Source organism: Macaca fascicularis, chromosome 2 (genome assembly GCF_037993035.2).
Source record: "Macaca fascicularis isolate 582-1 chromosome 2, T2T-MFA8v1.1".
NCBI classification, from domain to species: Eukaryota; Metazoa; Chordata; class Mammalia; order Primates; family Cercopithecidae; genus Macaca; species Macaca fascicularis.
This window is the reverse complement of record NC_088376.1, coordinates 81,658,876-81,671,157: the sequence shown is the minus strand read 5'-3', so window position 1 is coordinate 81,671,157 and position 12,282 is coordinate 81,658,876. Positions and strand designations below refer to the sequence as shown.

The window sequence follows — 12,282 nt, the reverse complement described above, 5'->3', positions numbered from 1 at the left end:
TCCAAGACAGGTTCTCACTTTGTTGTCCGTGCTGGAGTGCAGTGGTGCTAATATGGCTCATTGCAACTGCTGCCTCCCAGGCTCAATTGATCCTCCCTGCTTAGCCCCTCAAGTAGCTGAGATTTTAGTCGTACGCCACCACACCTGACTCATTTGTGTATTTTCTGTAGTGTCAAGGTCTTGCCATGTTGCCCAGGCTGGTCTCAAACTCCTGAGCTCAAGTGATCCACCTGTTTCAGGCTCCCAGAGTGCTGGGATTACAGGTGTGAGGCACCGTGCCTGGCCTATCAGATTTTTTTTTCTTTTTCTTTTTTTCTTTTTTTTTTTTTTTTGAGACGGAGTCTCGCTCTGCCGCCCAGGCTGGAGTGCAGTGGCCGGATCTCAGCTCACTGCAAGCTCCGCCTCCCGGGTTCACGCCATTCTCCTGCCTCAGCCTCCCGAGTAGCTGGGACTACAGGCGCCGCCACCTCGCCCGGCTAGTTTTTTGTATTTTTAAAGTAGAGACGGGGTTTCACCGTGTCAGCCAGGATGGTCTCGATCTCCTGACCTCGTGATCCGCCCGTCTCGGCCTCCCAAAGTGCTGGGATTACAGGCTTGAGCCACCGCGCCCGGCCCTTTTTTTCTTTTTTCTTTTTTTTTGAGATGGAGTCTTACTCTGTCGCCTGGGCTTGAGTGCAGTGGCATGCTCTTGGCTCACTGCAACCTCTGCCACCCAGGTTCAAGCGATTCTCCTGCCTCAGCCTCCCAAGTAGCTGGGATTACAGGCGCCCGCCACTGTGCCCACCTAATTTTTTGTATTTTTGGTGGAGACAGGGTTTCACCATGTTGGCAGGCTGGTCTCAAACTTCTGACCTCGTGATTCGCCTGCCTCGATTTTTTGTTGAGATAGAGTCTCTATCACCCAGGCTAGAGTGCAGTGGCGCGATCTAGGCTCACCATGTCTGGCCCCCATTGAGTATTTAATTTTAAAGGATCATATACTGCATTGAAGACTCTTTTTTCCTTTTAATATAAAAAAGGCTTCCTGTCTTTTTTTTCTTCCGTGACATTTGAAGAGCTCAGGTCAACTTACCTTATGGAATGTCCGATAGTCTAGATGTGTCTGGTTCCTCAATCCTTTTTTACTGTATTAATTGCTATTTTAATGGGGTTTAGTAGGAGGGATAAGCAAATGGTTTGTTTCTTTATTATCTTCTTTATTTATTGGTTGTAAATATGATTTTTAATGAGTGTATAATGTTCTACCATTTTTAAAAACTACTTTTCTCTTGCTGGTGGTTTTAATTTTTCCATGTTTTTGCTAATATAAGTAAACCTGTATTGACTATTTTATTATATATATTTGTATACATTTTTAGTTATTTTCTTCTTAAAAATTTCCTAAGAGCATATTCAGTGGGTCAGTGAGATTGTTTTTAGATCAAGAACCTTAAAACTGTTCAGTTTTCTCAAACAATGTCCAAATCACATCAGCCACATATCAGAATCCATTTGATATATTTATGTTATATATGGGATGTAAATTTACCTGAGAGAAGATTATTTGCTTATAATCAGTCATTCTCAGTGTTCTGCTAGTGTCCTCATCCTTTATTATCTCTTTCAGGGTTTTTTTTTTTTAGACTTCAAAACTCGTTGTTTTTAAGGATTCTTTAAAATATAATTTTAAGTGGTTGGGTGTAGAAGCCTTTTCCAAAACCTAATACTAGTGTGAGATAAAACTGTAGCCTGAATATCTGTATGGTCACAAGCAGCTTTACTGCATTTTTGTAAAATATTCCAACAGTACAGAAAAAGTAAAAAAGGTATTAAGTTCCCTAAAGCCTCCTTTCCCTTTCAGTCATCTTCTTAGTTGGTTCTATATCCCTCCAGATCTTATTCTATGTATTATGGACATATATGTCGTAGAGAAGTGTGCATATATGCATTTAGCACTCTTTTTTACACATTGTAAACACAGGTATTCTGCATTTTGTTTTTTTCCCTTAACAGTGTGTCTTGAGATCTTTCTATGTTTGCTGACAGAGATCAATCTCACTTAAGCTGCTGTGTGAGGTTGCACAGTGTGAATGGACTTTATTTTATGTAACCATCCCTGTTGGTGGACATTTTAAATTATTTCGAATATTTTAATTGTTTTGACATTGTAACTTTTCTTTCTAGGATGTCAAAATCTGGAAACATTGGGAGACTGAGGTTTTTTATGTTTGTTTTATTTTCACCAGCTTGTATTGCAGAAAGTAGAAGTAATGTTTTTCTAAAATAAATAGGATAGGTATTTTATTTCTTTGATTTATTAAAAACACGCTGTCTCACCTGGGTACTGTGGCTCACGCCTGTAATCCCAGCATTTTGGGAGGCCAAGGTGGGGGGATCACGAGGTCAGGAGTTCGAGACCAGCCTGACCAACATGGTGAAACCCCGTCTCTATTAAAAATACAAAAATTAGCCGGGCCTGGTGGCAAGTGCCTGTAATCCCAGCTACTCAGGAGGCTGAGGCAGGAGAATCGCTTGAACCCGGGAGGCGGAGGTTGCAGTGAGCCAAGATGGCGCCACTGTACTCCAGCCTGGGTGACAGAGCAAGACTCCGTCTCAGAAAGAAAACATGTAGTCTCTTAAAAAGAAAATTCTTCATGGATAGCTATTACTACTTAAAAGACCGGGCGCAGTAGCTCAGGCCTATAATCCCAACACTTTGGGAGGCCGAAGCGGGCCGATCACTTCAGATCGGGATTTTGAGACCTGGCCAACATGGCGAAACCCTGTCTCTACTAAGAATACAAAAATTAGCCATGTGTCGTGGTGGGCGCTTGTGGTCACAGATACTCAGGAGGCTGAAGCAGGAGAAGCACTTGAACCCAGGAGGCGGAGGTTGCAGTGAGCTGAGATTGTGCCACTGCACTCCAGTCTGGGCAGCAGAGCAAGACTCCATCTCAAGAAAAAAAAATTCCATATAGGGCCAGGTATGGTGGCTCACGCCTGTAATCCCAGCAGTTTGGGAGGCCAAGATGGGAGAATCACTTGAGCCCAGAAGTTTGAGACCAGCCTGAACTACATAGACCCCATCTCTTTTCTTAAAAAAAATAAAATAAAAATAAAATTTTCGTATAGTATTTTACACTACTAATATTTGAAGTACCACATAGCAGTTCCCACTATATAATGAGGCGATACTGTTTATAAGCTGCTTTAACATGATAAAAGCAAATTAATATACTAAGGTAAACATTAAAGAGCAAAATAGCATTTCCTCTCTGATTCTAAAATTAATACCTACATAGAAAAGTTAAAAACTTAAAAAAAATTAATCCTGGATTTTACTCCTAGAAGGCATTATATATATACCTTTGACATTTTGGTGACTGTTCTCACAGTTAGTGGTGCATGGGTGTGTGTGTTTCTATATTGAGTCTAGTCATATATCGTGTTATGAGTATGTATTATTGTGTGTATATCCAATGCAGTCATTTTTCTTAACTTTTTTTTTTTGAGACAGGGTCTCACTCTGTCACCCAGGCTAGAGTGCAGTGCTGCAATCTCAGCACACTGCAACCTCCGCCTCCCAGGCTCAGGCGATCCTCCCAGCTCAGCCTCCTGAGTAGCTGGGACCACAGGTGTGCGCCACAATGCCTGGCTAATTTTTTGTATTTTTGGTAGATACAGGTTTTCACCATGTTGACCAGGCTGGTCTCGAACTCCTGAGCTCAAGCTATCCACCTGTCTCAGCTTCCCAAAGTGCTGGGATTACAGGCATGAGCCACTGTGCCTGGCCATCTTTCTTAACATGTTTTTCACGTTTGTGATACGTATACACACACACATACATTTGTATGTAACTATATGAATGATACTCTACATGTTATTTTGCTGCCTTTTTACTCAGCAGTGGACATAAAAATCTTATAATGCCACTGAATACAGATACATCATTCTTTTAATGTGAAGTATTTCTCTATTTAGGGTATACTTGATGGATTTTGATCAGTCAAACAGTAGAAACAGCTCTCAAATGGACTTTAGCTATGGGTAGTAATTCGTTGGAAACTCCTTTTGAGGACACTAACAGGTGGTTGGGAGTTAAGTGGCTTTTTCTGGCAGACTTGTTTTTTTCTGGTGACTCTTAGAATTAGTGTCAGTGGGAAGACAGCTTGCAGTAATCAGACTCAGTGAGTGAGTTTCTTTGTGGAGTGTGACTTGAGATATGAAGTGACAGGATTGATAAGGGTCTTCAGTGAAAGGGAATTAGGAGTGTTGGGATGGAACTGACAGAGAAAATAATGGAAATTGGTAAGGACATCTGGTTTAGGTCAGCAGAGCAACAAAGAGAGCCTTATTAGTTGTGGTTAGGCTAGCTAGGGAGATGGACTTCTTGCAGAGGTGGCTACTGATCTGTTGGCCTTCATGAGTTGGATGTTAGTAGATAGCTGCTTTTGAAATATTACTTGTTATATGGAACTTAAAAGTAGACACAACACTTGTTCTTTGATCTCACAACTTAGAGTAGAATACAGGTGGTCAGGGGGTTGCTAGTTTTCTTCCTCTTTTCTTTTTTAAGAAAAATAAAAGCATTCTGTTTGTACTTTGTGCTCTACTTCCTTAAAAAGCACTGTCAGGCTTGTTAGCTATCAGCCAATTATTTTTTTAAGAAGACTTTTATTACATTTTTCTTTAAAGAATGTGTAAATATCCTTACCAAGAGTACACTTCTTTCTTACTGTTTTTCGAAAGAATCACCAACTGAAAAAAAAGTTCCAAGGCGTATTATTACTGCAGAGATGAATTAGGGAGTTATCAGGATATTACAGAAGTACCCCAGATGCCAAAATACACGAGTCAGAAAAACTTAGGTCCAGTTTTTCCCTGTTGGTGATTTAATCTCTGGAGCAAAGCTTAATTAAATATTGCATGAATATGCCTTAAAATATGAAATATGCCTTAAAACAACATGACATTAATTAACTTAATAAACTTATTGAATAAAGACATTTTGTAGATACTGGATATATGAAGATGAATAACACATGGCCCCCACCCTTAAAGAAATTATTATTTAGAAGGATGAGATAGAAGTATATGCCAAAATATATGGATGGTAACAATTAGGCAAAAAAGAGGGGGAATAGTCAGTTCTGCTTTGGGATATGGGAATGCCTGAAAAAGCTTATTAGAGCAGGTGAGTTTTGAGAACGAGTTGTTCACTATGTAGCTGCAGATGGGCTGGGGCGTAGGGGTGGCAGGGATGCTCAATCTAGTCAGGAATATTATCGCCAGTGCCATAGAGGACTGAGATCGTGATGTTACAGATACTTTGCTACGGGTAATGGGAAGGTTGTGTGTGGAGTGGGAGGAGATGATGCTAGAGAGGTTGTCAGGGAAGGTTTAACTTTATCCAGAAGATTCTTAAATGGGTAATTAATAAAATCAGGGAAAGATTATCTGGCAAGTAGAAGGGGACAAGATTCCAGTAAGAGGTATCAGTTTGCAGATATTAAAGTAATCAAGCCGGAAATGACATGGGCCCAGAGTCTCAAACTAAGTGATGAAAAATCGAAATGGAAATTAGGAGACAAAAAGGTGTATTAGAAACAAGACACATGACTGATTTTTGTGTGTGTGGTAAAGGAGAGGGAAGCATCAGGATGTCTTTCAGATACTATGTCTTGGAGAATTTTAGAAAATGCCAGTGCCATTTGAAGAGAAGCTATTTTAAAAGGAATAAATAATTAGTTTGCTGCTTGAGCATGCCAAGTTTGAGCTGGTAGTAGATACCCAGAAAGATGTGTTCTGTAGGTATTTGGATCTGGAACTTCAAAAAAGGGGTTATAGTTAAGAATCAAGAGTCATCAGGATTGAATTGTTTGAAACCGTGGAAGTAGATAAAATAATCTAGGAATTCAAGAAGAAAAGTGTGGCCTGGTGCGGTGGCTCATGCTGGTAATCCCAGCACTTTGGGAGGCTGAGTTGGGGGTATCCCTTGAGGCCAGGAGTTTGAGACAAGCTTGGGCAACATGATGAAACCCTGTCTCTACAAAAAATACAAAGATTAGCTGGGTGTCGTGATGCATGCCTGTAGTCCCAGCTACTCAGGAGGCTGAGGTGGGAGGATCATCTGAGTCCAGGAAGTTGGGGCTGCAGTGAGCCGTGATCACTCCACTGCACCCCAGCCTGGGTGACAGAGGGAGACCCTGTCTCAAAAAAAAAGGAAAAGTGTCAAAAACAGAGCATTAACATTTTGGGAGTGGGTCCAAAAGAAGAGCTGGTAAAGAAGACTGAGAGGGAATGGTCTGAAAAGAATCCACTGAATTTGTCAGTTAGATGTTGGTGACTATTGTTAAGGCAGTTTCAGTGATGTGTTAGGAGTAGGGTCCAAATTACAAAATAGGCCGGGTGCAGTAGCTCACGCTTGTAATCCCAGCACTTTGGAAGGCTGAGGCGGATGGATCATGAGGTCAGGAGATTGAGACCGTCCTGCCTAACACGGTGAAACCCTGTCTCTACTAAAAATACAAAAAAAAAAAAAAAAAAAAAAAAAATTAGCCGGGCATGGTGGCGGGCGCCTGTAGTCCCAGCTACTTGGGAGACTGAGGCAGGAGAATGGCGTGAACCCAGGAGGTGGAGGTTACAGTGAGCCGAGATCGCGCCAGTGCACTCCAGCCTGGGCGACAGAGCGAGACTCCGTCTCAAGAAACAAAACAAAACAAATTATAGAATAATTCTGTATTGTATTAGTGGTATTTATGCATTGAATTATACCTTTAAATATTGTATTAAAATAATATGTGATATATATACATTTAGAGAATCAGACAACCAGCTCTCATGTGCCTACTATATAGTTTTTTAAACTTTTATTTTTAAATAATTATAAATTAAATTCCTATAAATCATAGGAAGTTGCAAAAGTAGTACAGAGAGGTCCTCCTATATAGACTTCACTCAGCTTCCTCCAGTTACCATTCAGTTTAACAAGTGTCCTGGGTTAGTTCAGATGTTAATGTCTTGGGCTGGGTTATGGAACCATACAGGGAATATGGATGTGGGTTCCATAGCCCTACCTGGTGTAAGCCTTCTTTCCCTGCCTCCACTAGGAGCAGAGCAAATGCAAGCTGCTTTGCTGTTTCTCAGAATGTATGGATGGAGCTTTTCCAGCTCCTTTTTACATATTGGGCAGCTCTTTTTAGGATTTTGGCTCAAAATAGGGATTTGACTTGTAGCCCTCCCCTGAAATAAGCACAAAGGTGGATCTTCTGGCTCTATAGGCCCAATATACCCTTATTATAGACTGCCTTGGTGTCAGCTGAGGTGACATCTGTGGCTTTGAGTTTCTTCCTTTCTGTCACCAAGAATTTCCCTCTCCCAGCTTTTCTCTCCCTTTTGGAGTTCAGCTGTATATTCTAATTTTTCATGTTGATCTAGCATTTCAGTGATACTGTTTGGTCACATGGATGTATTAGTCCAGTCTGCCTTGTTGCTTGAATAAGAAGTCCAATAAAATTTCTTTTTTTCTAATAAAATATTTATTAATTGTATTCGCTGCTTTGTTCCACAAAAATGATTTGGGGTTGGATTATATTATTCTCTCTTTAAAAATATTACTACTACTACTACTACTACTACTACTACTACTACTACTACTACTACTACTACTACTACTACTGAGACAGTCTCGCTCTGTCGCCCAGGCTGGAGTGCAGTGATGCAATCTTGGGTCACTGCAACCTCTGCCTCCCGGGTTCAAGTGATTCTCTTGCCTCAGCCACCTGAGTAGCTGGGATTACAGGCACGTGCCATCACGCCTGGCTAATTTTTGTATTTTTAGTAGAGATGGGATTTCACCACGTTGGTCAGGCTGGTCTCAAACTCCTGACCTCATGATCTGCCCACCTCAGCCTCCCAAAGTGCTGGGATTATAAGCTTGAGCCACCGCTCCTTGCCAAAAATATTATTTATTTTTAAAATGGGTAATATATGTATGTGGTCTAAAGTTAGATAAAAAAAGAGTATGCTTTTTCTTTTCCCTGTTACCCTAGCCACCCCAGCCCAATGTCCCTTTATAGATACAACCAGTTACCAGTTTCTTATGTATCCTTCTAGAGGTTAACAATGCACTAGTTCGTTGGTTTTTTGGTTTTTTTTTTTTTTAAGATGGAATGTCGCTCTTGTCAGCCAGGCTGGAGTGCCGTGGTGCAATCTAGGCTCACTGCAAGCTCCGCCTCCTGGGTTCATGCCGTTCTCCTGCCTCAGCCTCCCGAGTAGCTGGGATTACAGATGCCCGCCACCACGCTTGGCTAATTAAAAAAAAATTTTTTTTTTAGTAGAGGCGGGGTTTCGCCTTGTTAGGCAGGATGGTCTCGATCTCCTGACCTCATGATCCACCCGCCTTGGCCTCCCAAAGTGCTGGGATTACAGGTGTAGCCACCACGCCCGGCCAATAATGCACTAGTTTATTCTTTAACAGAGATTTTAAACTTTAGTGTTTATAATTTAATTTTGTAGCCAATATTCAGGATTTTTCCATCTATTTGAGGTAGTAGCAATTGTATTTTCTTCTGCTTGCTTTTGAGTTACAGCTTTACACTAGTTATGTGTTACATGTATGTCTTTATATATGTGAATGGATTATCTGTGTTATAATTTTTGTTCACAAACTCCTCAGAATGTGACAAAATAAACTGTTGATTAGACTGTTTTAAGTTATGTGGAATATTAAAATGAAACATTAGCTCTATTTTTTATTTTTAATTGACACATAATAACTATATATATTTATGGGATACAGGGTGATACTTGAATATGTGTATTCCGTGTATAGTGATCAAATCGGAGTAACTAGCATATTCATCGCCTCAAACATTGATCATTTCTTAGTGTTGAGAACATACAAAATCCTCTATTAAAACTAATGGAAAGCTTCATGAATTTGTATGTTATTTTTGGGCAGGAGCCATGCTAATTTTCTCTATATTGTTCCAATTTTAGTGTTTATGCTGCGGAAGTGAGCACTGGCCCTAATTTTTAGGAGGTAGTGGAAATGATATTTTAAGATGCTAGAAATCTTATTGAAACACATTGTAGCTATCCTTAAAAATTGTGGCTGGGTGCGGTGGCTCACGCCTGTAATCCTAGCACTTTGGGAGGCTGAGGCGGGTGGATAACCTGAGGTCAGGAGTTCGAGATCAGCCTGACCAACATGGAGAAACCCTGTCTCTAGTAAAAATACAAAATTAGCCAGGCATGGTGGCTGGTGCATGCCTGCAATCCCAACTACTTGGGAGCCTGAGGCAGGAGAATCACTTGAACCCCGGAGGTGGAGGTTGTGGTGAACCAAAATCACACAATTGCACTCCAGCCTGGGCAACAAGAGGGAAACTCCATCTAAAATAAAAATTGCCCTGATTACTAACCAATCCATGCCATTGTTTGCATATGTGCAAATAATTGCCCAAAGAGTTGAGGGGGTCTGTCACAGATAAAGGCTTCTCCTTTGGGTTCCTTAGCCATAGTTTATACCATTGATTGCCTGACTGCAGCTCGGTGTGAAATTCAGTAACATGGAGCAAGAAATGGAAGCCTATGACCTAATATGTTTTCTTCCTTAGATCAACCTCTCCACTTCTCCTACACCTGCACAGTTAATAAGCCGTTCCCAGGCTTCCAGTTCTACCAGCGGCAGTATTACCCAACAGACTATGTTACTAGGGAGTACTTCCCCTACCCTAACGGCAAGCCAAGCTCAAATGTATCTCCGAGCTCAAATGGTAAGATATGAGCTACCAAATTTTTTCAGTGTTTAAGGACTTGAGAGATCAAAATGTTTCTTGATTTGATACAATAAGAGGTATTTTTAATATTTAAGAAATGTTTAATTGTGTGTGTGTGTGTGTGCATGCGAGCGTGCCTTCAGCTCTTGTACATTATGTCATGAAAGATTCTACTTTTAATTAATAAATCTTCTTGGTATCAAATAGTAATTATCACGTTGCAAAGCTAATAGAGATTCAGTAGCATAAGAGTGATTATTTTTTAATATCAAATTCATCGGAAACCTTTTTTTCATATTTTAACATCTCTGAAATTGGGATGCATTTTATGACTGATGGCATCTTGGTACTTACAGTGGTCCATGAAATCATTGCCTATTTTTGACAACTTAGATTTAGTGAAATAGAAATGTTAAAAAAACTTCGTTGTTAAAGTTAGAATTTGTATCCTAGGATTTTCTGAATTCTATATTGGAGTTCCAGATAGTTTGCCAGATGATGCTTAACTTTGGTTATTCCCATCTCAAGTTCTGCAAGGTTATTTGTGTTCTTGAGTTCATTTTGATCTTTTATGAATATAGGAATGTTAATTTGGTTATTCTGTATTTGGGTATCTACTGATTTCCTAATTTAATTGTTGAGCTTCTTTAAGGAATGTAGAAATTGGTTGACATGTATTTTATTTGATGTCTTTAAAGAAGCTAGACAAATGCATTGTCCCTAATATATTTATATTCTTTTTTGTCCAGTGGACTGAATATTTACCTGGATCTCCAGTTTTTTGTTGTTGTTGTTATTGTTTTTTGAGGCAGAGTCTCACTCTGTCGCCCAGGCTAGAGTGCAGTGGCATTATGTCTCCTCACTGCAACCTCTGCCTCCTGAGTAGCTGGGGTTACAGGTGCCTGCCACCGCGCCCTGCTAATTTTTGTATTTTTAGTAGAGACGGGGTTTCACCATCTTGGCCAGGCTGATCTCAAACTGCCGACCTCGTGATCCACCTGCCTCACCTCCCAGAATGCTGGGATTACAGACGTGAACCACCACACCTGGCTTGGATCTTCAGTTTTTTTAATCTAAAATTGCAAAGTTTCCAATCATTTAACTAATTCTGTGCTTTAAAATTAGGTTGAACCATTTGAAATGGTCGCTATTTGACTCTTTTTGAACTCTAAAATCAGCAGTTTCATACGGGTCAAACTAAATTGAATATCTTCTTTTTAGGTTTAGTCCTTTCAGGGTCTTGGTACTGGAAATTACCTTTTCAGGAAAGTTATGCCATTTGTCCCGCGGTGTCTGTGGTGGATTGTTGCCAGGCCCCACCCTCTCTGTCCCCTAAAATACTCAAATCTGAGGATGCTCAAGTCATAGTATTTGCATATAACCTATGCATGTCCTCCCATATACTTTAAATCATCTTTACGTATAATACTTAGTATAATGTAAACACCATTTAAATAACTTATATTGTTTAGGGAATAATGGCAAGAGAAAAGTTTGTACATGTTCAATACAGATGCAGCTGTCTTTTTTTTTTTTTTTTTTAACGAATATTGCTTTGATCTACAGTTGAATGACGAACTCCATAGATATGGAGGCCTCATTTTACTTTGTTGTTGAATTTACTTAAATTTAGTGTACTAAAGAACTGAAGTTTAAAAGGTCACTTAATTGGTCATTTAATTTTTCTGATTGTTTTTGGTCTTTGGTTGAACATTTTAACTTAGATAGCAAGAGGAATGGAATAATTTATACAATTTTTAAATAAAGTATTTACACGTTCTTTGAAACAAGTGTCAGATTTACTAAATTGAATTGATTGATCTCTAAGTGGATTGTATTGCCTTAGAAATTAATGGCATTTGGCTGGGCGTGGTGGCTCATGCCTGTAATCCCAGCAATTTGGGAGGCCGAGGCGGGCAGATCACTAAGATTGGGAGTTCGAAACCAGCCTGACCAACGTGGAGAAACCCTGTCTCTATTAAAAATACAAAAAATTAACCATGCATGGTGGCTCATGCCTGTAATCCCAGTCACTCGGGAGGCTGAGGCAGGAGAATCATTTGAACCTGGAAGGCGGAGGTTGTGGTGAGCCGAGATTGCGCCATTGCACTCCAGTCTGGGCAACAAGAGTAAAACTCCATCTCAAAAAAACAAAGAAAAAAGAAATTAATGGCGTTTGTTTGAATATTGAAAAAAATTGAGCCGGGCACAGTGGCTCACGCCTGTAATCCCAGCACTTTGGGAGGCTGAGGTGGGCGGATCGCTTGAGGTCAGGAGTTCGAGACCAGCCTGGCCAACATGGTGAAACCCTGTCTCTACTAATAGTACAAAAATTAGCCTGGCGTTGTGGCGTATGCCTGTAATCCCAGCTACTCGGAAAGCTGAGGCAGGAGAATCGCTTGAACCTGGGAGGGAGAGGTTGCAGTGAACCAAGATCATATGACTACATTCCAGCCTGGGTGACAGAGACTCCGTCTCACCAAAAAAAAAAAAAAAAAAAAAAAGGAAAAGAAAGGAAGGT

At 40.3% G+C, this 12,282-nt stretch overlaps 1 protein-coding gene and 1 non-coding gene across 51 annotated transcripts in view; one reads left to right on the top strand and one right to left on the bottom strand.

The window, feature by feature from the left end:
* The window catches only part of PHC3 (polyhomeotic homolog 3), a 94,318-nt gene that overhangs the window by 22,183 nt on the left and 59,853 nt on the right, over positions 1-12,282 (top strand). For 31 of the 50 annotated variants that reach the window (XR_012430845.1, XR_012430830.1, XR_012430834.1 and 28 more), the window contains exon 5: positions 9,600-9,758. The exons of the other annotated variants lie outside the window; for them this stretch is intronic. Coding sequence is in view for 7 of the 31 variants with exons in the window: in XM_005546357.4 (XP_005546414.1) it covers positions 9,600-9,758 (159 nt within the window). In the remaining 24 variants the exon portion in view is untranslated. The remainder of the gene's footprint in view (positions 1-9,599; positions 9,759-12,282) is intronic. 50 annotated transcript variants of the gene reach the window in all.
* On the bottom strand, positions 8,897-9,003 carry LOC123571987 (U6 spliceosomal RNA). Its single transcript, XR_006696344.1, has one exon. It is a non-coding gene; the product is annotated as a U6 spliceosomal RNA (small nuclear RNA).